This window comes from Salminus brasiliensis, chromosome 22, assembly GCF_030463535.1.
Source record: "Salminus brasiliensis chromosome 22, fSalBra1.hap2, whole genome shotgun sequence".
Lineage (NCBI taxonomy): Eukaryota > Metazoa > Chordata > Actinopteri > Characiformes > Bryconidae > Salminus > Salminus brasiliensis.
Window position 1 is genome coordinate 5,271,125 of NC_132899.1, and position 25,142 is coordinate 5,296,266.

The 25,142-nt window shown below is 40.2% G+C and overlaps 1 protein-coding gene across 1 annotated transcript; it reads left to right on the plus strand.

The window, feature by feature from the left end:
- The first annotated feature begins 363 nt into the window (after positions 1-363).
- Positions 364-2,788, plus strand: foxi1 (forkhead box i1). The gene is made up of 2 exons (XM_072667687.1): positions 364-1,036; positions 2,367-2,788. The coding sequence occupies exons 1-2, from the start codon at positions 364-366 to the stop codon at positions 2,786-2,788; spliced, it is 1,095 nt and encodes a 364-aa protein (XP_072523788.1).
- The last annotated feature ends 22,354 nt before the right edge of the window (positions 2,789-25,142 follow it).

The window sequence follows — 25,142 nt, forward strand, 5'->3', positions numbered from 1 at the left end:
CTATTTCTGATTTTTATTTTTATATTATATATTTATTATATAAAAAAATATTAACAAATAAAGTTAGTTCCATCTCATTTTCTCTCTCTATTTTGGTTTTAATAGTTTCTCTTTGTTTCTTAACATCTCTGTTCCCCCTTTCTGTCTTTCTTTCTTTCCTTCTTTCATTAATAAAGTACCGAACTTTGTGGGTGTGGGGGTGTGGGGGGGCGTGCTGTAGTGGGAGGTGTCCGGGCGGATCCCGGCGCTACTTAAACCCTCCTCGCGGGAGCAGTTTCAATAGTGTCAGTGTGTATCAGTGTGTCTATCAGTGTGTGTGTGAGAGTGTGTGTGTGTCTTGTTCTTTTGAAAGCTACCTGGGAGATGTTTGTGGAAGGAGAGCGGATCATGAGCGCCTTCGGGCCGCAGTCGGCTGGTCAGCAGGCCGGCCACAGCGCGCAGGACCTGCTGGACGTGTCGGTTTACTGCGACAACTTCAGCGCCTACCAGCACCACCATCACCACCACCACCACCATCACCACCAGCAGCACCAGCAGAACCAGCTCCAGCACCAGCAGCAGCAGCAGCACCACGCCGTGCACACGCCCGGTTATGGCTTGAGCGAGTACACGTCCGCGACCACCGGCTCCAACGCCACAGGAGCGTCCACAGCCCCCAACCCGTACCTGTGGCTGAACGGGCCAGGCATCAGCCCCTCTCCCTACCCGTACCTGCAGACGGGCTACGGCGCGGGCCAGCGGCAGCTCGTGGCGCCCCCTGCAGGCTTCGCGGGCGCAGAGCTCGGCTGGCTCTCCGTGTCAAGCCAGCAGGAGCTGTTCAAGCTCGTGCGCCCACCTTACTCCTACTCGGCCCTCATCGCCATGGCCATCCAGAGCGCGCGCGACAAGAAGCTCACGCTCAGCCAGATCTACCAGTACGTGGCCGAGAACTTCCCGTTTTACAAGAGGAGCAAAGCGGGCTGGCAGAACTCCATCAGACACAACTTGTCCCTCAACGACTGCTTCAAGAAGGTGGCGCGCGACGAGGACGACCCAGGTGGGTGTCTTGCTCTTTGAGGGTTGTAGGACCCTGCATAGCATTGATGTAACTTTCCCAAGATCTAGTCTAGTCTACAATCCTAAAAGCAAAGGTGCTACAAAGGGTTCTTTGAGCGATGCCATGGAAGAACCACGATTGATGTTTGAGGAAACCTTCAATGGGTGAAGAACCTTTGAACCATCACATCAAGTGAAGGTTCTTTTCAACCTTTAAAGGGTTCTTCAAAGGAACCACAAGTGATTCTTCTATGGGTTTGTTCAAAGATCACTTTCTAGCACCTTTATTTTTAAGAGTGTAGGGTTCGATTCCCTGGCCAGACGAGCTGTACCCACCACACCAATTAGAGTCCTTGGCAAGACCCTTACCTAACTCTACATTCTCCTACCTGTGTAACCTGGTGTAAGGTGGAAGTCACTCTAGATAAGAGCCTCAGACAAATGACATAATGTAACTGTATTTATTTTTTATTTAGTTTCATTAAATGTATTTATTTTTATTTATTTATTTCAATTAATGAAAGGCTGTGAAACATTAAGGACGGTGGCGATATTTAGGGCTATACTAGAGCTGGGCGGTATGGCACTGTTTAATTGTATCGTGATAAATTATGTGCTTTTTCTGAGCATATCGTGATCGATATCGTCAGTGAAGCACCATTTAAATAAACATCGTTGCTCTAAGTATGAGTATGACAGGATTGTACTGATTTTAGACGTCAAAACATGCATCTAAATTATATAAATAATATATATAAAATATTGTAAATGTCATTTTTAACTATTTTAATATTAGGACATGACACATCACTGCTATCACATAAAATGTGGCATCTTCAAAATGCCAACTGCACCGGGAAAACCTTCAATGGAAGCCGCTGTAAATAAAATTGACTGATTGAGACTAAAGTCAATCAACTTTTGTTTTTAAAAAATTATTTGATATTTATTGGGCCTGTTTGAAGCGTTTATTTGTTTGCTCACGTGGAAGGACACTAGCTATATGCTAAAATCCATGCTACCTTGCTAAGCAGTACACAGTACACCCCTGCATTCTCATATAGTGTGTTGTGGATAGTGTCCGTTTTAGCAGCCGGTAATAATAACCGGTTTTCGGTATTCGATTTTTTTATATAGCCACAAAATCAACACTCAGGCCCCAAATAATATATCTAGTGGCCACAAAATAATAGATGGAGGACACAGATTATAATTCAATTGCCATAAAAGTGTTCAAAAGTTTCTATTGGTCAAAAATATACAGCTTAATTCTCGCGTATAGGCCCACTGATTTATTATTAACCAATCAATCGATTGATTGTTTATTGCAGGGAAAGGAAACTACTGGACCCTGGATCCAAACTGCGAGAAAATGTTTGACAACGGCAATTTCCGTCGCAAGAGAAAACGCAGGGCCGACACGGTCAAGACCGAAGTCCCTCCGACGGATGCTCGTACCGGCGGCGCGAGCACGACCCCTTCTCCACGCGGCCTTGGCACATCTCCCACCGCGAGCGAGCCGCGCTCACCGCAGTCTCCGGAGCTCAGCCCGTGCTTTGACAGCTTCGTGAGCCACGTGAACTCCGTGCTGGCCGGCAACGGCGAGGGAGCGCGCCTCGGACCCGGTGCGCGCTCCCCGGCACTCGGCCACGGTAGGTTGGGCAGCTATTACACGAGCGGCTTCAGCAACTCCGTGTCCAATCACTTCAGCGTGGACAGTCTGATATACAACCGCGAAGGAACTGAGGTCTAAATGCGGTGGGTTTGTGGTTTCTTTGTTTCCCACCCGTTTTCCGCTGGAATGTTCCGATGGAACGGTTGAGACGTCACAAAGGCAAATGGAACTCTAAGAACCCTCGGCGTTCTTTGATCCTCCACCTATATTCCGACAAACCCTGCCGATCATGTGCCGGGATTGGCCGGCAGTTCAAGCGTCCGGTGCTGGGATTGGCTAGTAAATTTGCAGCCACTCCTGGATTGGAAGGTTCACGTCAACACAGCAACTGTGAGCAACCTGTAAACCATCATACACTCCTTTTATTTCCCACCAGGAAGGTTTTGTCTGAATACGGGTGGGAAAGGAAAAGACAGCAGTGAGAACTAACCATGCGCTCTGTGAGCGCGCGTATTATGTTTTTATTATTATGCTTTTGTAAACAGTTGTTTAACACAATACTAAACAATTGCACTGTCATGTTTGATATAGATATATACACACGCATATCCTTCCGTTTACCCTTTTAACACATATTTTAATAGGCTCACCTGTCGCACCTGCACGCATTACTTGGTGTCCAGAATCTGCAACATTTTGTAACTTTTTGTAGATGGATGTTGATATATTTTTATTTAATGACTTTTGTAAATAAACTGTGTTATAAAATCTCATGTGTTTAATGGTGTAAATTTCGTTGGATTTAATGCATGAAGCGAAAGAAGGAAAATGGTGCCTAATTTAATGTCATTTTTCAGGAGTAGCTTTTATGAGCATGAATGATTCTTAAACAGTAAGTAATTATTAGCATTAGTAATGATTAAACATTAGTTTTGGGGCATGTTGCAAGTTATCCTTCACTTCCACTAGGGTTACATGGAGGTTGTTTTTAAAAAGGCGTGGCCACCAGATAATACACACCACACACTTTACTCTGATGATATATATTTAGGTCATAGAATAATATAGATTCAATCAATCTATATTTATATCTATGTCAATTCAATCAATAGATTCTTTTCTGACCCCAATGTTATTTCATAGCCTCAAAAAGTCGATTTGTGGCCATTAGGCACTTAATTTATGCCCTCAAAATATTATCTTTTGGCCATAATATATTATTTTGTGGCATTAATATATTATTTTTACTCAATATATTATCTTGTCATCTCATTGTATTATTTTTGGCCACTAGACACTATTTTCATATTATCTTGCAGTGTCCTTATATTACATTTTCACCTTAATATATTATCTTTCTTTAAAAATATATTATATTGTTGCCTTTGTTTATTATTTTGTTGCCACTAGAACCTTATATGTGGCCTCAATATATTTTTGGGGGCTTCAGAATATTATCTCTTTGCATCAATATATTATCTTTAATCTCAATTGATTTGTGGCCTTAAAATATTATATTCATATTATCTTGCGACATCCATATATTTCCATTTTACCTTAATATATTATCTTGTTCTCTTATTATTTTATTAATAGCCTTATTAATATTATTTTGTGGCTACCAGAAGCCTTATTTGTGGTCACAATGTATTGTCAAATGTCCTAAATATATTGATTTGTGGCCTTAAAATATTATCTTCATATTATCCTGCGGCATCAATATATTACCTTTTCACCTTAATATATTATCTAATTCTCTAAATATATTATATTGTGGTCTCAATCTGTTATTTTGTGCCCACCAGAAGCTTAATTGGTAGTCTCAATATATTGTCTAATGCTTCAATATATTGATTTGTGGCCTTAAATTATCATCTTTATATTATCTTGTTTCTAAATATATTATATTTTGGCCTCAATATATTATTTTGTGGCCACCAGAAGCCTAATTTGTGGCCTCAATATATTGTCTAATGTCCTCGATATATTGAGTTGTGGCCTTAAATTATTATCTTCATATTATCTTGCGGCATTAATATATTATATTTTCACTTTAATATATTATTTTGCTATTTATATTACATTGTGGCCTCAAAACGTATTTCGTGGCCACGTCTTAATTAAAAACAAGCCTCTTGTCACTCTGCACTTTTCTAATATTTTGTTTATTTGTTTAAATAAATAATTGTAGTGTCCGCGGCTCCAGAGTGTGCCCTTCCTGACCACCCCCGTCCCGCTCCAGTCTCATCACATGCTCAGCAGCTCCATCGAGTTGACGTTTATTTATAAGAAGAATTTCGAGATTAATCGAGCGTCCATGTTAATCCGCGCTCCCGCTGCGCGCCCCCGCTGCGCGCTCCCCTAATTGCGCTCCATGTTTAACCCTTAAATTCCCCTGTCCATCCTGGTTTACCCCTCTGAAACTGAACAGCTTTTATTCTTACCAATGAAAAATCGGTTTTACGTTTTCATTTGATAAAAATCATTTTTATTCTCTGTTTATTTATTTACACTTTAATTGTTGGTATGGGCGGGGTGGGGTGGGGGGCTCTATCATCTCGTGTCCCGCGTGAGCAGCATGAAAACAGTAGGTGAGACTCGAGCATTTTCCGCTTGTCGCTTTGGATCGAGCCGATTGCAATGGGCCAGCACCGCTTTACAGCCCAGAAGTTCACGAGTTCAGCTCTTTCTTTTATTTATTTATTTCTCTCGGCTTGTTTAACGGTGTCAAAGGAGACTCGGTCTCCTCCTACAGGGCAGCTATTCCTCTCTGCATCGGTGTTGCTGCCCATGCGGTTTGCGTCCAGGCTTCAGAGCTGCTCATACTGATTGTCGGGCTGCTGAATGTTGGGTATTTTCGCTGTGCTGGTCTGAGAAAGTGGGGCGAAGCACGTTCTGGCAGTGGTTTCACCAGAGCAGTACACTTTGAGGCCCATGCCACGTCCTGCAGGGGGGCAAAAACAAGAGAAATGTTGTTCCCGCTTCATCCCAGGACAATTGGGATTGAAAAAAAAAGAAGAACAATTGAGACTGTCCCATAAATGTCCAACATCCCCTCCCCTCCCCTCTGCTCATGTGACATGAAGGACCAGTCCCTTATCAAGGCGAGGGAGGAAAATCAGAGGAAACACCTCATAATTAGAGCAGAGCTGAGGCAGAGTGGTTCCTCCAGAGAGACCCTCACCCCTGTATACATGCTAGGACTCTGCTAGGCTGGACCTGTTGGGTCATTGTGCTGGACAGCCGAGTAGATGGGCAGCCCAGTAGATAAGTTACTGACTATGCCAAAATAGCAACAACCTAGCCAATGGGTTCAAGACCACCAGCCATTTCATTTAACCAATCATTTGGCTGATGCTCAGATTCAGAACCACGTACTCTTGAATTATGTTACACAGGTAGGAGAATGTTAGGAGTCCTGTCCAGAAGGTGTAGCATGGTGTCCTGACCAGGCCAGGCAATCGAACCCGACTCTGCCACAGAAAAGTTGTCGTTATTGATCGTACTACACGGCAAGTACTACAGCACCAAGGGAAGCAGGTTAGGACAGTCGGTTGAACAGTATATCCATCTTCCTCATCTTACAGCAAGTCTATAATGCTCTGTCATATTGAAAAAGTGTACGTTATGAGGGAGGACAGTCTAGCAAATCCATGAGTTCCATGTGAATGCATGGCTCGAGGACACATTCTCAATCATCAGCCTCTAATTAACTCACTTAACATCCTTTCACTCATCTATAAACACAATGGTGCTCTAATAGTTTGAACAAAAGTCCTGTAATCGTTGGTTTCTAGTCATTTGCATAATCCATTGTTCTGTACATTTTCCTCTGCACTGAAACTGTATAATAATCGATAGCAGGCACACAATGTGCATCCTCTCACTCTTTGGCTTGGCTTGTTTATTACAAAATAACTGATGCAAATTAGATGGTTATTGAAAATAGTTGAATTATAAAATAATACATTTCATGTTTTGGTGTTTTTAAGGTTTTTCACACTACTATAATTTATTTAAATATTATATTTCTGTGTAATTATGTTGTATTATCATAATTCAAATTTGGCCATCTGCCAACAGAAGGAATTAGGAAAATTAAGAAAATGTCAATTTCTTATCAAAGTTTCCTCCTATTTTCTGGGGGAAAATGCATCCCACACTTACAGGCTTAAAATGAAGGAATCAAATATTATTTGTCTAATGATTACCAATAGTCAACAAACATTTGCCAGTGTTAACCCCTTAAACTATGCCATAGAAGAACTAATAATGCCATACAAGAGCCATTCTGTAAAAGAGATGCTCGACCCGCCATCCCTCAAACTCCACAGAAGACGAGCGTTCAGGCTTTTTTCTGTTCTGCACCGAAGTGGTGGAACAAGCTTCCCCTGGGTGTCCGAACAGCAGAGTCCAACACTCACTGTCCTCAAACCCAGACTGAAGACCCTCCTCTTCTGAGAGTACTCAGGCGAAGAGAAGAGTACTATGGTCTCCTTACTGACTTGTGTTTAGTAGAGTCTAAACTTAGAGGATCTTTGAATTTTTAGTCTATTCAAACTAGCTGAGGTTTTCTTGGGTAAATAGCAAAGCACTTTGTAAGTCGCTCTGGAGAAGAGTGTCTGCTAAATGCCTTAAATATAAATGTATAGAGTGTGAAGAACATTTAAATTAGTAAAGAACTTTTGAAAGGTTTTTCACACATACACCTCTTGTATAACAAGGGTTCTTCTAATGACCAGAGGTACGTTTGAGAAGCAAAAGTTAGGCATTCGATCCCGAGAACACTGTACCAACAGATAAGCATGGTGGTAGCGTTGAGTACTGTGAGTGTTAAATCAGTGTAGTGATGTTAATTTTAACACTGTGAGCAGAAGCTCTGCCAGGTATTTTGAGCTCCATGGAAAGATGTTACACTCGGCTCTAAAACTGGGCTCTAACAATTCTGTCATATACTCTTATTAATACATTTTTTAGTAATTTTAAGTCACAGGTCCTTAAAATTGTCCCAACCCCCCCCCCCCATATTGTAAACCTACTGTGAGTGTAAAACCAACACAGTGAGAGTTAAACCAACACAGGGGGTGTTGAGTTTAATACTGTGAATGTTGACACTGGCAAATTTGCTGTGTAAAAAAAGACAGCCCACTACATCACGTGATGAGGGGGGTGGCATCTTGCATTGTCTTGTTAGAAGATCAGGTCTTTTTTTATGGTTTTTCACTAAAACTAAAAGGGGTTGATATCTTTAAACACACCAAAGTTTAAAGCCACAGTTGCTAAACACCAGCGTCTGTGATTTGTAGACCCGAAAGTTAGCCCCTGTTCACGGCGGCCTTAATCTGGTATTTATCTGGACTAACCGAAAATTGATCTGAGCTAACTCACTGGTCATTTGCCTGTGTACCCAGTGGGGATGAAGGTAGTGATGGTAATGTGGGATAATGAAATAGTCCTACTGCTCTACACTCCACTGCTCAGTGGACTCCAGGCCTTAGGTCCTCCCCACCCCTCTCTCCCCCTCTGGGGCAGGGATCAGCCCCTGTTCCCCGGCCCGGGGGTTCTGAGAGGTGGTCCTGCTCGATCTTTCCTGTGAGCTAAGACTTTAATGAAAGGTTTCAGGCTCTGCTGAACCCCACAGAGCCCCAAACTTCAGGAGACGCTCAGCCTTTAAAGCATGAGTTTAGTGTGGGCTTATTCTAAACTCGACTAATCCTGTTTCCCACAGCGGGAAAAGGAAATATCACTCTCCTTTGACACCTGCTACCTGATCCTGACCTACAGCTTTCAGAATGGGGAAGTTGTTGGTGGAGCCGGATTGTTGTGGTTGAGTGTGTAGGTGTCTGCCAGAAACACTGCATTCTTTAAGACCAGTGATGTAATATGTGCCCATTAAACACAACCATTAAACCTGTAATCTGGACATTTTTTTGGCTGGTCAGATTTCTCAGTTTTTCATGCTATGACAATGTAAGTGTTAAAATCAAAGCAGCCAAAGTGTCCACAATAGTCACAACACACTACTTTCTGTAAAATAAATATTTAGACTAAATCAAACCTAAAAAAACATCTACAAAAATATCTACTGAACAAAATCTTCCAAACCATCAACTGCTACTACCTCCTGCTACATCTACTACTACTAATAGTAAGTGTTATCTATGTACAAAGCTTATTTTTTTATTGGTCATAAATAAACACAATAAATGAATAGTAACAAATTATTACTACTACTACTAATACTATTACTAAGACTACTACTACTGTTACTATTATCACTACTACTGTTACTACTACTACTAATAATAATACTATTACTAAAACTACTACTACTACGGTTACTACTACTACTACTACTACTACTAATAATAATAATAATAATACTATTACTAAGACTACTACTACTACGGTTACTTTTATCACTACTACTGTTACTACTACTAATACTATTACTAAGACTACTACTATTACTACCACAACTATTAATTTTATTACTATTACTGATACTAATGTTACTATTACTACTACCAATACTATTACAACTACTGTTACTACAATCACTACTCCTACATATAATGTTATAACTACTTCTACTGTTACTATTACTACTACTATTACTATTACTACTATTAATACTATTACTATTACTATTACTACTACTACTATTACTGCTACTACTTCTATTACTCCTACTATTATTATTACTACTATTACTACTACTACTATTACTGCTACTACTACTACTGATAATAATGACAACAATAATAATAATAATACTATTACTAAGACTACTGCTCCTACTACTACTATGACTAATAATAATAGTATAACTGCTATTATTGCTTCTAATAAAATGAGATTAATAAGAAGAATGTGAACTTGTACAATGTATCCTTTTTACACAATAAGTGAATAATAAACTACAACTATTACTATTACTATTACTACTGATACCACAACAACTTCTACTACTTCTATTAGTAATAATAATGTGTGCTACTTTGTTATTTCACAATTCAGACTAGTAAATAATTACAGCAAATAATAATGTCTTATTATTGTAGTTCTTGTTTTATTGCTTTACTTGTTTCCATTACGGATTCAATGACTGACAGCAGCCTCGGCAGTTCAAATACTGTGTGGTACCCATACTTTGTGCTACTTCTTCTCAACTGTTTTCTATTCATATGTTAAATTTCCGAGTGTTTAAGTGGAGGGAGGGGAGGGGTGGGTGATGTTGGACTCAGAATGCAACACCAGTGCAATCAGAGCAGCCTATGTTTCAGTTCTGCCTGAGGGAGTGCAGTCATCCAGTGAGTGACAGAATGCAGGCTGGTGAATTATGGGCCAGATAGAGTTGCACTCTACAAGGTGTGAAACACCGCTGCCATTAGCCTTTGCAGATGCTTTTAACTGATAGAGGATGTTTGCTTTCAGAATTTGCTGGTATTTAATTGAACCCATTCTTCCTTCTGAAAATGTTTCCCATGCCACAGGCTGCAACACAACCGCAACAGCATATTCCATCCACCCCGTGCTTAACAGTTGGAAAGGTGTTCTTTTTAAAATGTCAAAATAATAGACTTATCTTGCTTAAACCATTGAAAAGATTGTGTATTCTTCACTTTTGTGCCTTTTGGAGATCAGCTCATCTACTAACTTACCAATTTTAACAGAAGCTTTGACCAGGGGTGCCCAAACTTTTGCATGCCACTCTGTATGTGAAATTATCTTCTTAGCAGATTATAAATAATGGTGTCACCAGTCAGATGGTGATTCTGCGCCACACTAGGATTTAATGATACCCTAAAAAGACCTCCTAATACTCAACCATGTTTCAGCTGACCCTATACAAAATCGCTGAATGGGCTATTACACGCAATAGCTGTCCCAGGAAGGCCATTCTGGTCTGATCCCAGCTGATAATTTATAACAGCGATGGCTTAGTCATTCTATGGTCTGTACATCATAATCAAAGCCACATTAAATGCTATGTCTGGACTGGGTCAATGTGTCTTTACCCCATAACTACTTTTATGCCAAGACTGGCGGGGCAATAAGAAAGCTGACCCTGGCATGCTCTGTAGGCTGTCTGCTCGGCGAATATGATATTGGGGGCACCGATTCCAAAACTTCACATCTGCTTGCCCCAGTCAGCCAGAATTATGGGCTACTATCTCATATCACGAGCAGATCTCTTGAGGAAGTTAAATATTTAAGGGCACAGTATGCTGACAGCTCCCTGGTACCCCCACTGGTCGCGTCCACCGGGGAGCTCCCAGAGCCACTGTAAAAAGATGAAGTGTACATTTGATAGCTGGAGATAATGCCCATCTATTGGCATGACCTGGTTTGGTTTCATCTGCCTCCATTCTGAGCCCATAAAGACTGTAATCTATGGGCTGATAATGGCATGGAATCCAGGGTGTGAGAAAACTACCATATGGATGATTTTATACTGAACACATCCCAACTCTCGCCACACTCAGCTGCTGGAACTACTCTGGGAACAAATGCAAGAGAATTCACCCAGTTTTACAGCATCTGTGTGTCAGATTATTGTAAATATTGTAGAAAATTGATCATTTGTCTTTTGTCGTTTGTCTTACACCCTAACTGTATGTGACCTTACACTCCAACAGCTCATTCTCATGACTATGTAACTTACATAGTAGCTTCATACTAGCTAACTAGATAAATTCATAGTAGACGGACTAAACTGTTTTCAAACAGTTCTCAACTTGGATGTAAGATTCTTGGAAAACTGATATATCAGCTATATTGTATGTGAAGGTTCCTTTTAATATGTTCTTCTCACTTGAAAACCTCATTTATGAAAGTGGTTCTTAAAGAATCTGAAAGGGTATAGTGGTTATTAATGGGATTACTCCTCTATTTTTAGAAATGTGGTTACTGAGGTCTTAACTGTAATTTTTAAATATAAAAAAATATAATTAAATATATTTATTTGCAGTATGGAAACAACCCAGACCCACCAAAAATGCATATATGTGTTCAGACTCTATACATATTTTAGACTCTATATTTCAGACTCTAAATAATAGAGTACATATTTTTTTTTACAGTTTCCTAAAATCTGTTTCCAAAAGTATGAAGAAAAATATGTATATATATCCTTTACATCATGTTGAGGTCCTGTAAATAATTTATTTACACTCATTTGCAAAAAAAGTAAAGTTCTTTTATGCCGTTGCTTCTCTATTTTTTTAAGAATCTAGTCACTGAACAGTAAGTCTCAACAGTAAGAAGCCCAGAGCAAATGTTTTATTTAGGTAGAACAAACACAGAAAATTGCAGAAAATCAAAAACCAACAACCCTGGCAAAAAAAACACCAAAAAACAAAATACAAAATAGTAAAAAATAATTGTTTTTCTTTTGACTAAATGGACAATAAGCTAATCAGCCTAATCTGCCTATTATTGTGGAGGCCTATAACAGCTCTGACCCATCATGCATGGAGCCATCATGCAAGATACAGCCAGCATTAACCTTTCAGCAGTTTGTGATCCAGTAGCTCTTCAGTGAGATCAGATCATGACCCTGTCACTAGTTTACCAATTGGCCTTCCTCAGAGCACTTTCCATGAGTACTGACCACTGCATACTGTGACCTGCCTGATGTTTTGAGACATTCTGACCCAGTCGTCTAGAACATCACAGTTTGGGTCTTGCTTGGGTCCTGCTTCCAACACTCCCAACTTCAGGCTCTTCGCTTGCTGCCTAACATACCCCACCTCTTGACAGGAGCCACTGGTTCCAGACAATCAATACCATCATTAAATGGTAGATCGTGTTCTGGGATGCCAGTGACAGGGTCATGGGCACCCAAAACTCACTAATGCTCATGGAGGTCATGGAGGTCCCTCCTCACAACAGGACTTGCTGCTAACGTCTTGGTGCCAGATACCACAGGGCGCCATCAAAGGTCTTGTGGAGTCTATAACTCAAATGGTCAGATCAGTTGTGGCGGCATAAGGGGATCTAATCTACACTGTTACAATTATAAGATCCTTGAGGAAGTTTTGTAGGTTCTTTAATTTTAAACTGTGGAAGAACCTATTAAGGTGCTTTGATGAGCCTTTAAGAAAAGGTTCCTTGAAGGTTCCTCAAAGCGTCACCCTAAGAAATTCCTCAGTTTCAAACGTTCCTCAAGGATCTTAAACTTTTAACAGTGTAAATTAGGCAGGTGATGCTAACGTTATAGCTGATGTAGAGCAGTGATGTGTTGGAAGCAGGAAAAATTGGCAAGAGTAAAAATCTGAGACACTTTGATCAGTGTAAATTTCCTTTTAAAAAGTAAATTTTATCTGAAATTAATGTTTTATGAATAAATTATTTAGTAAACCATGTAAAGGTCAGGACAACATATATAAAAAAAACTTGATCAGGGTCAATTAAGATAAGGTGACATACAAGTAGCTGCTGAAACAATCAAAGATTTGATGGATTAACTGACAGAGTGGTGCCTGTTAAATCCCCAGTTTGAGCTTGTCTTCACATCTGTAACTCTGGAAAGCCAATCCCCAAAACAATGTAACATATCCCTGCTCTGTCTGCCTCCTGAACCTATTTTGACAATCCCTGCAAGGAAGTGGCTTTGTTCCCACATTGTGGATCCCTGGGTAGATCATCCTTTATCCATGGCCTGTGTCAAAACACACTTGGCGTCCACTGCAGCAGATTTTAGTGTGAAGGAACTACTCATGCATAGAGGGACTGGGCCTCGGACTTGCCCCCTGGCTAATGACTGGTGGATGTACACTCATTTGTCGGAGAACAATTTGTGGGATAACATATGAAAATATGACACTTGCATTATATTTCTTTTTTATATAGCAAAACCTCAACCTACCCTTACTCTAACACTTTTAATAATCATACTTGAAGATAAAATTGAAGGTTTTATTTCTATCAATTTTATTTGTACATTTTTATATACACCTATCAGCCATAACATTAGCACCTAATATGTCTAATATACATTGTTAAAAGTTTAAGATCCTTGAGGATGTTTTGGAGGTTCTTCAGTTTGAAAGTGTGGAGAAACTTCTTGAGGAACCTTCAAGGAACATTTTTCTTCTAAAAAAAAACTTAAAAGGTCCCTTATGGCACTTTTTTAAACTAAGGAACCTCCATAAGTTCCTCAAGGATCTTATACTTTTAACAGAGTAAAATAGGTCCCTCTTGTGCTGCCACAACAGATCTGACCCTTCGAGATATAGACTCTACAAGACCTCTGATGGTGCCCTGTGGTATCTGGCATCAAGACATTAGCAGCAGATCCGGTGGAAGTTCTGTAAGTTGTGAGGTGGGACCTCCATGAGCAATACTGAGCCTTGGGTACCCATGACTCTGTCGCTGGTTTACTTGTTGTCCTTCCTTGGAGCACCTTTGGTAGGTACGGACCACTGCATCCCAGAACAAACTTACAAGACCTACCGGATGTTTTGAGAATTGACCATCACCTTCACGAACTGATGTTCACTTACTGTCTAATATATCCACCCATTGACAGATGAAGCCATTGAAGATGAAAAGAACCAATGTTTTTCACTTCACCTGTCAGTGGTGCTTTTACAGCAAGGTCTCATCAGACATTTAAAAGGTTCTTCACACACCTCCAGTACACACATGGTTCTTTCCAGACCCCAAAAGTGGTTCTTCTATGGTATCGCTTTTGAAACTCCTTTATTTTTAAGAGTGGGGTCATCCCACTCATCCCAGTATCTCAGGATTGAGTGATAGCCCCTAAGTTGTATATCTTAAGGCCTTCAAATGCTCAAACATGGCACCCATTATTTGATTATCTATAAGGTACCATCTACATAACCTGCAACCGTTGCTGATTTTTGTATTTGTGGGGGTTTTGTGGAGACACTAAATGAATCTGTGCTTTCAAATAAGAAAAAAAATACCCCACTCTTCTTTCACTGCCTTATCTGCACCCCTCTCCCCTTTTAACTTTAATCCCTACACAGGTAAGAAAAGACCCATCCCCCCAACTCACACACACACCTTTCTCTTTGGTCTGTCAGATCTGAGTGTCCTTTCCCAGCCTGGTCTGTGTAAGGCAGGGATGATCCTGTGCTAAAGGCCAGACCAGGCCAGGACAGACATGCCCCCTCCACACCACTGCTTTTGTCTTTGGCTGTAATCCCTTTGGCACTTCAAGAGCACCCCTGACTTCTGAGGCAGCTGCTATCAGCCCAAAGAAGAGAAGAAAGACGGGGTCTTAAAAGAGTGACCCCCACCCCCCACCTCAATCAGCTCCAGTGTTTAGTGGATGCTGTGATAAGGTGATCATTTTAAGATATCAACACCAGGTTCTAGCTCCAGGTTCTAGCTCCAGGTTACTGGGTTTGCTTTTTGATTGGACTTTGGATTTGTACAGACCCCCCCCCCCATAGGAATGAATTGAACAACACCTCAGCAACCACCTGAGACACCATCTCAAACACCTGGAATCCCATAGGAACCATTGGGCAACACCGTGGAAACACTGCTCTGCTCACTAGTATGTATATGTGTGTCCAAATGGTGATTGTGGTGGTCTTTGTCTTTACCAACTACGAAGCAACTCCCGAGCAACACCATAGCAACCACCTTGGATGCCACAGCAACCATCCTAAACCGTCAACAACACATGCAACTAACCTAGTAAAACTATAGTAACCACTTATCAACACCATAGCAAACATCTAGCAACATCACACCAACCACTGAGCAACACCATAGCAACTACCTGAACTACTATGGCAACAATTGTGCAACAATATAGCATCCGTATATAGCAGCAACCTTAGAAACACACAGCGACTAACTGAAATACCATTGCAATCATCAAGCAATGTCATAGCAACCACCTAGCAACTATTTAGCAACCACATGGAAGACCAATGGCAGCCATCTGGCAATACCATATAAACAACTTAGCAGCTATTTGGCAGTACTAGTGACCATGTAGCAAATGGCTAGCAGCTGCCTGGAAGTGGGAACCACTTACACTGTTAAAAGGTAAAGGTTCTTTGAGGAACTTTTGGCGGTTCTTCAATTTGAAGCTGTGGGAAGGTGCTTTAAAGAACTTTCAGGAAGAAAATGATTCCTTAAAGGTTCCTCAAAGCACCTTAAGAGGTTCCTCCACAGTTTCAAGCTGAAGAACCTCCAAAACCTCCTCCAGCCACTCAACCATCCTGCGTTTCCTTTAGGAAGTAGACTTTTCTGATCAGTCATACTAATCCTTTACTGATCTTTTTATTACAGTTGATGTTCATAGTATTGCTTTAAACCCCACACCAATTGTATTAGTCCTACATTGCAAGTCTTGGTGTGACATCATCAAGAATTTTACTAGAAGGCGTCCCAGACGAATCAGGCCATTTATGTAAACAACAATTAGGAAGAACGCTGGAGATCCTCATTAAAGTGCTGCCAAGCTTGTTAGTGCCAGAGACTGCTGACCCAGACACTGTTGACCCAAAACAGCACCACATGTGTCATTCATACGCAAAACAAACACGCACAGTGTGTGTATGTGTGTGTACGAGAGGCCGAGAGAGGGACAGAGAGGCAGACACACCTGCAGGGTCCACCTGTACACCGCTCTGTAGTTTACCAAAAGCCTCAAAGCCCCAGAACAACATCACTTCCCCTCTGTGTTGTCATGTGATCCCATTCCAGAGCCATGACATCACACTGGCTGAATGAAAGAGAGAGAGAGAGAGAGATGGATGATGATGACAGCGCGAGTCTACTGTGAAACCAACATCACAGAGACCTCAGCTCCTACATGCCCCCACTTGAAATGGGCCACTTTCAGCCTTGATTGTTTTTGCAGTTTTTGGCACCCGAGACAAACTCCCATTCAGGAGGCATTCAGACCACTGGTTTGTAGGAAGAGACTTAAGAAGAGAGGTTTCGAGTGGGCTGTAAAGCTTTTGAGTGGGGTACACTATATGTTCAAATGTTTGTGGACACCCCTTCCAATGAATGCATTCAGCTACTTTAAGTGGCACGCATTGCTGACCCATTGCACACTCACAGCTTGTTTAGTCCTTATAGAGAAGTACTTCCAATGGCACTATGCCTAATTCCAGGTGTGGGCTAGAGGGGTATAAAGCAGCATTGAGCTGTGAAGCAGTGGAACTGTACTCTCTGGAATGATGCATGGTGCTCCAGCCAATGTTTTTGGAGTGAATTGGGAGTTGAGGATGAGGTAGGGGTGGCAATCATCCAACATCCTGACCTCACTAATGCTCTTGTCTTTGAATGCAATCAAATTCTTACAGCAATTCTTTGCCAAAATCTAGTTAAAAGCCTTCTTTCCTGAATACAGTAGAGACAGTTACTCCAACAAAATCAGGATAAACCATTTTTAATATTGTTAATTTCGGAAGAAACAATGGATGAGCAAGTGTCCCAATACTTTTGTCAAAATAGTCAGCTAGTTTGGAGGCTCTCAAGCCCTAAAAACAGGTCCTAAAACACAACAGCCCAGCCTCAACACAAAGCCAGCTCATCACACACAGTAAGAACAGGTATCTAGAACTCTGTGAGAAGTTAATATAGGTTGCTAAAAAGAAAATAGAAACTGGAACCCTATCGCCTGACCATCAGAGATCCACAGCAGAGACGGATCCTGACCAAGTACTGACTTAGTCAGTTAGGAAAAATGACAGATAGTTCCTAGAAAGGTGAAGCCTGCCCCCCACAGCCCCACACACTGGACAGTGTGTATGAGCTAGGACCAAATTGACTCTAGGTCTTGAACTGCTTCCATTCAGGATCCTTAGAACCTTGGTGTTAGCCAGCAAACTGACCTGCTTTGGCACCAGTTTTCCAAAATTAAGGATGGTTCATCAATGGAGAGCCCTGCACAAGGGAAGTAATGGTAGACACAACCCCAGGATGTCATCATGGTTCAGAATTAGATGCGCAAACTAGATCAGAACCAATTCCACATTGGGTAGCACCTAGCTCACCATATCTCAAACCTGCAGCTACAGGTCTTCTCTTCACAGCTGAAACTGAGACCTGGTCCAGTGTTAAGATGCTACCAGGTGTCGTCAGGTGTTGACTCTCAGAAACTCGTCTTCTGATGATGGTGTGGATGTGAGACTGTCAGACCTCTTCCTGTACCAGACTCTTCAGTTTCCTCTAGCTTTAAAGAGAAACTGTCCTCACATCATTCCCTCTTAATCTGCAATTTCTCAAAGGACAGAGCAACACTTTAGGAGGTCAACATGCCTTCCTTTATTACGTGTGATCTTCCAGACATTATAATAGTAATCTGAATACGCAATAACCTCAAAATACTGCGGTGCAGAGTGCCGTAACATCGCTCCTACACTGATTTTAAGTAGATAACAGGGTTGTAGATTATAAATTATTTACATTTGCTATCAAAGCTTAATTTACTTATATTACAACAGACCAGCTGTAAGTTTTTTTACCAATGACATCCCTAAAATATTTTTCCAAAAAGGCCCCTTTTTCCCAACAATCTACATTATTTTTCAGTTTTTAGTTGATTTTACTCAAAAACAATTAAGGTCACATGACTTTGTACCATGTGCAAGTTATTCAATGGACTTAAATGTCAATAAAAACAACAAATGAAACACATGGTATATTTGTAAATGTAACAAATTTAATACAAATCTAATACTTGTATCTTTGTAAATTTATTATTATAATTATAATGATAAAATATAATTATTATATTTAGAATTATATACATTTTATAAAATTTAATGTATTATAATTATAATTTATTCTTAGTTCTTTTGTCATTATTGTTACTATTACTGTTATTTTTGATGTTATTGTTGTTTTACTTTGGCAATTTTCTGCTCATTACAGTCATGCCAATAAACCTATTTGGATCTTTGAGGGGACAGTGTATGAAAGAGAGACAGAGAGAGAGAGAGAGAGAGAGCGAGAGAGAGAGAGAGCGAGAGAGAGAGAGAGAGAGAGTGCATTCTCAGCTGTCGACTTGTCGAACTGTTGTAGTGATATCCAGTATATTAAGTTACAAGAACCTGACTCCCTATAAAATGTCATTCACAACATCTCCATCAAAACCGAACCTCCGTTGGCTTTACAGACTGACAGTAAAGTGCCTGTTAGGTTTCAAAGAGTTTTCTTTTTCTTCTCGCTCAAAATCGACCCCTGCACTGCTTCCAGTAAACCACCGTGAGCCCTGCAAGCCCCTTACAGTGGAGGATGTAGCTCCTCAGACAGTTTAATCCACAGTACACCTCTGAGCATTAAGGCTGTGTACAGTTCGCTTGCACCGTTCAGGCCTACGTATGCGAGGTTAGTCTCTTGGCTGGTGTCGCCCCCTTCAAAGCTGACGCAGGAAGAGCTTTAGAGGGTCGTTGTTGTTTTAAACCCCTGCTGGCTCTCAGCATGGTGACAATGCTCAAACACTCTTCTCAGGGTCAGTTACGCCGATGACAACACACACTCTTTGGTCTTCTTACAGCTCCCTGCCCTGCTAAGCTTATTCACTCTGTGAGCTAACACACACTGTGAGATGAAAGAGGAGTCAAGTGTGTTTCATGATGCACTCATAGACCGTTGGATGGTACTTGGAGACCCTGACTGCAAAGACCCTAGGCTTTTAATATAAGACTTAAGACATAAGAGACATATAAGACATAAGAGCTTTTGTGGCTAACCAGGAACTGAAAATGAGGTTAAAACTATTAAAAAAACATAAAAACTATCAAATCTATAGCAACACATATTTTATAAAGGTATCTAGAGTGTTAAAAAGACAATTACAGCATGATATTCCACTAGGTTTCACTAAATAATGTGTGATTTTGGGCAAACAGATGCTGTCTGAATTGTTTGCAGTGGTGAAGAATGAAACCAGACGTCTTAAAACTTCAAAGCCTACCAACAACCCCTTCACAAAAAAGTTATTATGCAAAATATCTACAAATAAACTGTCTGAAGTCCTCAAAATCGATTTATGACATTTGTGAGAAGCACTTTGGCCTAAAACATACATAAAGCATACATATATTATATTATCTATTCATGGTGAAGAAAGACACTACCTGTCCAAAAGTTTGTAGACACTGACTCCTCCAAAAATTACTTTTGAAATCAAGCGTAAAAATAATAGGGAGCTTATTTTCTCTTTGCTGAAGTAACAACCTTTACTCTTCCGCAAAGGCCTTGCACTAAATTCTGGAACATAGCTGTGAGTATTTGATGGCATTCGGGCGTAGATAAGAGCAATGGTGTGGTCAGACACTGATAATGAATGATTAGTCCTAGATCAAAATTCCCAGTCAAACTTATCCCAGAGATATTGGCTGGAGCTCCAGCAGCTCCACTGCTCCTCAGCTCAGTGCTGCGGGGCTATATACCCCTCTATCTAGCGGATGGTGTCTTTAGACTCATTTTAGATGCATGGCTGCTCCAGAGCGTCCTGTTATTTTGGTAGTGCTTGTCTATGGTGATTAAATAAGCTGTGCACATGCAACTACAGTAAATGTCTGTATTAGTGACGGGTGCATTGTAGAGTAGCTGAAATCTGTGTCTGGATACTTTTGTATGTATAGTGTATGTTCTGTTAATGGTACAGGGTGTAGCTGGAATACAATAAGCAAAGTAGTACCCAAAGAAATGATGAGGGTTTTTTTTACATCAGCATTACATTTAGGAGCTCTATATATGTGTATAGGTACACTGGTCATATTTGCATATGACTGGCATCAATTTATCTGAAATGCAGCATTTTATATCAAAGTATTATAAGATGACTTTGTTTATTTTTATTTATTTTTTATATATTTCAAATATGTGGTGTAATTGTCTTTTAATGATAAATTCCAGCTGCTGGGTCTGCCGAAAGCTTCAAGGGGATAACAGAGATGGTCTCCAACGTCTGGCCATTAACAACTCATAATGGATGAGTCAGTAAGCCATACTAATTAACATCAATGAGCAGCGAATTTCATTAATTTGGTCCTCCTTTACCCAAGCAGTCCTCAAATGCTCCTAAAAGTATGAAAGACATGTCTAGATCCACATTTACTATAAATACACATCATTTATTATAACCCATTCAATAAAAAGACCACACTGAACTGATACACTGCATTTATTAAGGGGCTGCACCTTATTTGAATACCCCCTTTTTTCTTTTTTAATGTCAGTGTCCCTCCCTCGCTAAATGGAGTAATTATGCCTGTCATTACCCTGCCCTTTCTGCCCCCTGATACAACTCAAAGAGAGGTGTCACTATCTCATCATTATGCTAATGGAACTGGCCGGCCTGCAGTTAAAGCTCAATTGGAAGGTGGAGGAGGGTGTGTGTGTGTCAGTGTGTATGCATAGGGGCTGCGGCTCTCCGGCCAGTCTGTCTGTCTGGACCCAGCATGCTCTCTGTTCTATGTGTCTCCGGGCTGATGGGCCAGGACTTGTCTGGGTAGAGCGGTAAAGACAGAGAGACACAGGTCTGGCCCAGAGGCATGCCTCAACCAACCCCCAACCTGAGCTGCTCCAGCCAGTTGACTGAGTGACTGAGAGACGACTGTGCATTGAATTGTGGCCTTGCGGTCAGAATCTGCATGCCAATGGTGGCTAGATTCTCCAGGTCTCCACCACCTCTAGAGTCTAGGACTTTTAAATGGGCCTGAATTTTGACTGTGTTCGCATGAAGACCTGTTGTCTGGGTTTTGTGACATTGACTGCTCTAATCTTTTTCTTGTGTAGTTTATGTGTAAACAGCTGTATAAATTGAAATGCAGAAGGTTCATCTTCTTATTATTAGTTATGACTGAATAGTGGAAACCTTTTTGGTGCTATATAAAATCACTCAGGTTATATAAAATGTCCAGAAAGTGTCTGTTTTAAAAATGATAACAAATATAAAATTTATATATAAATAAAATATAAAATATTTTAAAATTATATAAAATATATAAAATGTCTGTAATATTTTGTTATATAAAATGTCCAGAAAGTGTCTTTTTAATGTGAAAATCCATAAATCTAAGTCATTTTGGAGCATTTCTATTGTTCCGTCCATCATGAAATGAAATTTGGACACAATACAAAGCACTTCCCCCAGATTCTACCGATGCCAAAAAGTGAATACGGCAAAAATTGAAATACAAGGTTTTTACGTGACAGCCACAATACATTGTATATAAACGGAACATGCTTTGTTAGACAATTCCTGATATACTCCTGCCAGATTCAGATTATGTAGGGAAGTAAGTAATGTAAAAAATATAGAGACAAATTATATATAAATATTTAGACATTTTTTTTGTGTGGGGAATATCTACATGAACATCACACCACTTTGGACCAATCATGTGACAGTTGTGACAGACTCATGATTACACATTTAGTTCTTAGCCATGGGTTATGTCTCTAGGCTTAGAAGCATCTTTGATACCTTGATTTAGTCTATTCAAACTAGCTGAGTAAACATAAATATGCTGTAAATATAAATATGTGATTATTGAAATAGAGGAGTCCATGGTCAACCTAGAAACATCTAAAATGTAAAAGTATTTTTCTTATGGCAGGTTCGCATTATGACAAAGAGTCAAAAACACAGAATAATCTATATGCAGTGTCCATTTGTGACAGTATTGATATATACAGTTTATATATATATATATATATATATATATATATATATATATATATATATGTATATATATATATACCGTTTTATTTATATATAGACATGGATCATTTAATTTCATTTGAGCCCTAGAATTGTTTGGAACCATTATTAACCAAGGAATCCTTGAAAAACACTTTGTCTATGCATGTCTAAAAAACTTTGGCTTTGTAGTAGTCACTCAATAAATCTTAATTATTGAAGTTTACTGACAAAATTAAAATTTACAGATTCCTGCTCACCTTAAATGTAGCTGATCTTTCAAATATGCTCAGAGTCTGAAGTTTGCTTCTGTGGTTTTGCACTGGAGCTAAAAGGCTAAAACAATACAGTCTACATGAGAAGATTTGGGGTGATATTTACTTTGTTCAGTAACTTCAGACATCAGACATGTCTTGGATGACTGACTGCATTTGGAATTAATATATTAATTACTGAGCAATTTAATTGGACTACACGTCCAGCGTGTTTACGGTATGTTCAGTTTACAACCATTTATTCAAAATCTACACCTGGAAAGTGCTGTCTCCTAAAACAGTAGCCTAACTTACATTAGCCATCAGTGTTTTACAACCCCGTCACACTTGACCCACTCTGTTTGTGGAGGTGTCAAAGTGATAAGGTGGTAAGAAAGGAAGAAAATGCAAATGTATTAGGACACATCAGCTTGATTTGATATGCACTGAGCTGGTAGAGGGTCTAGTGTGAACATGTCAGCACAGAAGAGTTTAAGCTTCTCCATGCATAAATAACGAGCGTACTTTAATGATCTGTCCAATACGCATCAGCCAATAGCATTAGCTTTGTATCAGTATGTCAGAGAAAGTCACTTGACTGGATCGTTTTAACGATGTTGACATTGTGGCTTGTGTCTGTGTCAATGTTACCTCAGATTAGCAAGCCTCATTTACCCCATTAATGCCCATATGTTTCATTTCTTTTGCTGGGTATATATCCTCTGAGCTCGCCTGAGCACGAATCCAAGGACATTTTCCCAAGGAAAATGTAATTATATGGCTAAAGAGTGAGCTGTACTAAATTTTGGCATATAAAAAATCCAAATAGAAGTTGATGAACTTGCATATTGCCACTGATACACCATTTATCCAAAACTGCAACCTTCTTAAGTCAATAGAGGTCAATGTAAAAAATATATATATTCAATATAAGTAGTTTGAAGTATTTCTACTTCAAGTTCTCTAGTTCTTTTGAGGTTCCAAGATGTTCTTCCAATCTCTACAAAATGTCTTGTCAAAATGTAGTTTTCAGACAAGGGTTCGAATCACTTTATTTGGATGGTCCATTGTAGATGCCACATAGATGCTCACCTGACTTTCAACTATGTAAGCCCTAACCTTGAATCTTGAATCAACCATAAATGATTACCCAAACCCTTACCTAAACCTTAAAGCTAACTCTAAAAGGTTAGGATTGGGGTGAGGTGTAGGGTTACATTCAATAGACAGTCATTTACATTCCTCTTAGCGTTCAGCTGCATCTAATACATATTCAGCTGAATGTTAGTTGAATGTCTGTTGAGGCATCTCTAATCCAGGTAAGGTGGTAAACAAAGGCTGAATAAGAACTGAGTAGTCCGTGGTCAACCTTGAGATGTTTAAAAATGGTTCTGTTTTTTGAGACAAAAACAAAATAGGGATTCTGTCACAAGTCAATTATTAAGTGCCTGCTTTCCATAGCTGAGCTCAGTTCACGGGAGATGGCACAGGGTCAAGTGTGCTTGGTATGAAGAGTTTGAGCCAGGTCAACATCAATCAGTTCCTCTGTCCAATAAATATAATGGGTCTGAATGTGAAGCTGTGTGGTTCTAATGGCCCATAATGGTAGGAGGTCTGACATCATAATAGCTCAATTTCTCCAGCTCTCTCATTAGGATGGTCCCAGAGGCCTGCATGGTCACTGTATGTCTGCAATCATCTCTGTCACATATTACTGACCCCATCTGAGGGAGTTCCAGTCACCTTTAATAAAGGGAGCAATCGTTATGCAATTACACTTAATGAAACAGGCAGCTGTGGACATTGCCTTATGTATAAAGCTATTATCTCACCAGCCTGTGAAGCTCCTCTCCATATTAACATGATCAGGACAAAATACAGGGTAGGGATGTAGTGATGTTAAGTGTGAGTGAGCAGAGAGATATCTTCTGAAGAGCTCTTCATTTACATGTAAGTAGACAAACTTTACCCATGTTAGGCTGGCTTTGCACAAAGGGCTAGTGTGGATCCACAGATTTGATCTAACCAGATGATTCGGCTTTCTTAGCTTGACCAACTGAGGCAGGAGTGTTACTCTCTAGTGTGAACCAACACTTGAACCTAAACTGGTCCTTTGGAATAAAGTATGAATTCTCTGAAGGGGAATTTTTGAAGGCTCCCATTCACCTTAAAATGTCATCACAGGACCTACAGGTAGCCCTTACCATGACTGATGTCAAAGTACAGCATCTACCATCAGAAGGTTTCATATTAAATATGACAAAAGCTACATGTAGGTCCTGTGATGACATTGTAGGACTTCTGGAGACTTCCTTACTCATCTTGTGGTTCTGCCTTTGGGCTGAACTTGCTAGGACGGTCTGATCTGGTCATGTTGGTCAGCTGTTCCACTTGTAAATGATTTAGTGGACAGTGGAACAGCGGCTGATTTCTAACTGTTCTGAGATCTTCTTAAACCTCTTCCCAGACTCCTCTGTATCTCCACCCATTCTTTCTGAAGGCCTCAGAGAGCTCTCTGGATCTGGCCATGATGGTGATCATCTTCACCCCTCACTTCAACCATCAATCAAGATCAGAC

Excerpts from the sequence above, each read along its gene's own strand:
- foxi1 (XM_072667687.1), top strand. The coding sequence starts at position 364 with ATGTTTGTGGAAGGAGAGCGGATCATGAGCGCCTTCGGGCCGCAGTCG. Across the intron at positions 1,037-2,366 it reads GCGCGACGAGGACGACCCAG|GGAAAGGAAACTACTGGACC; the intron begins GTGGGTGTCTTG and ends TGTTTATTGCAG.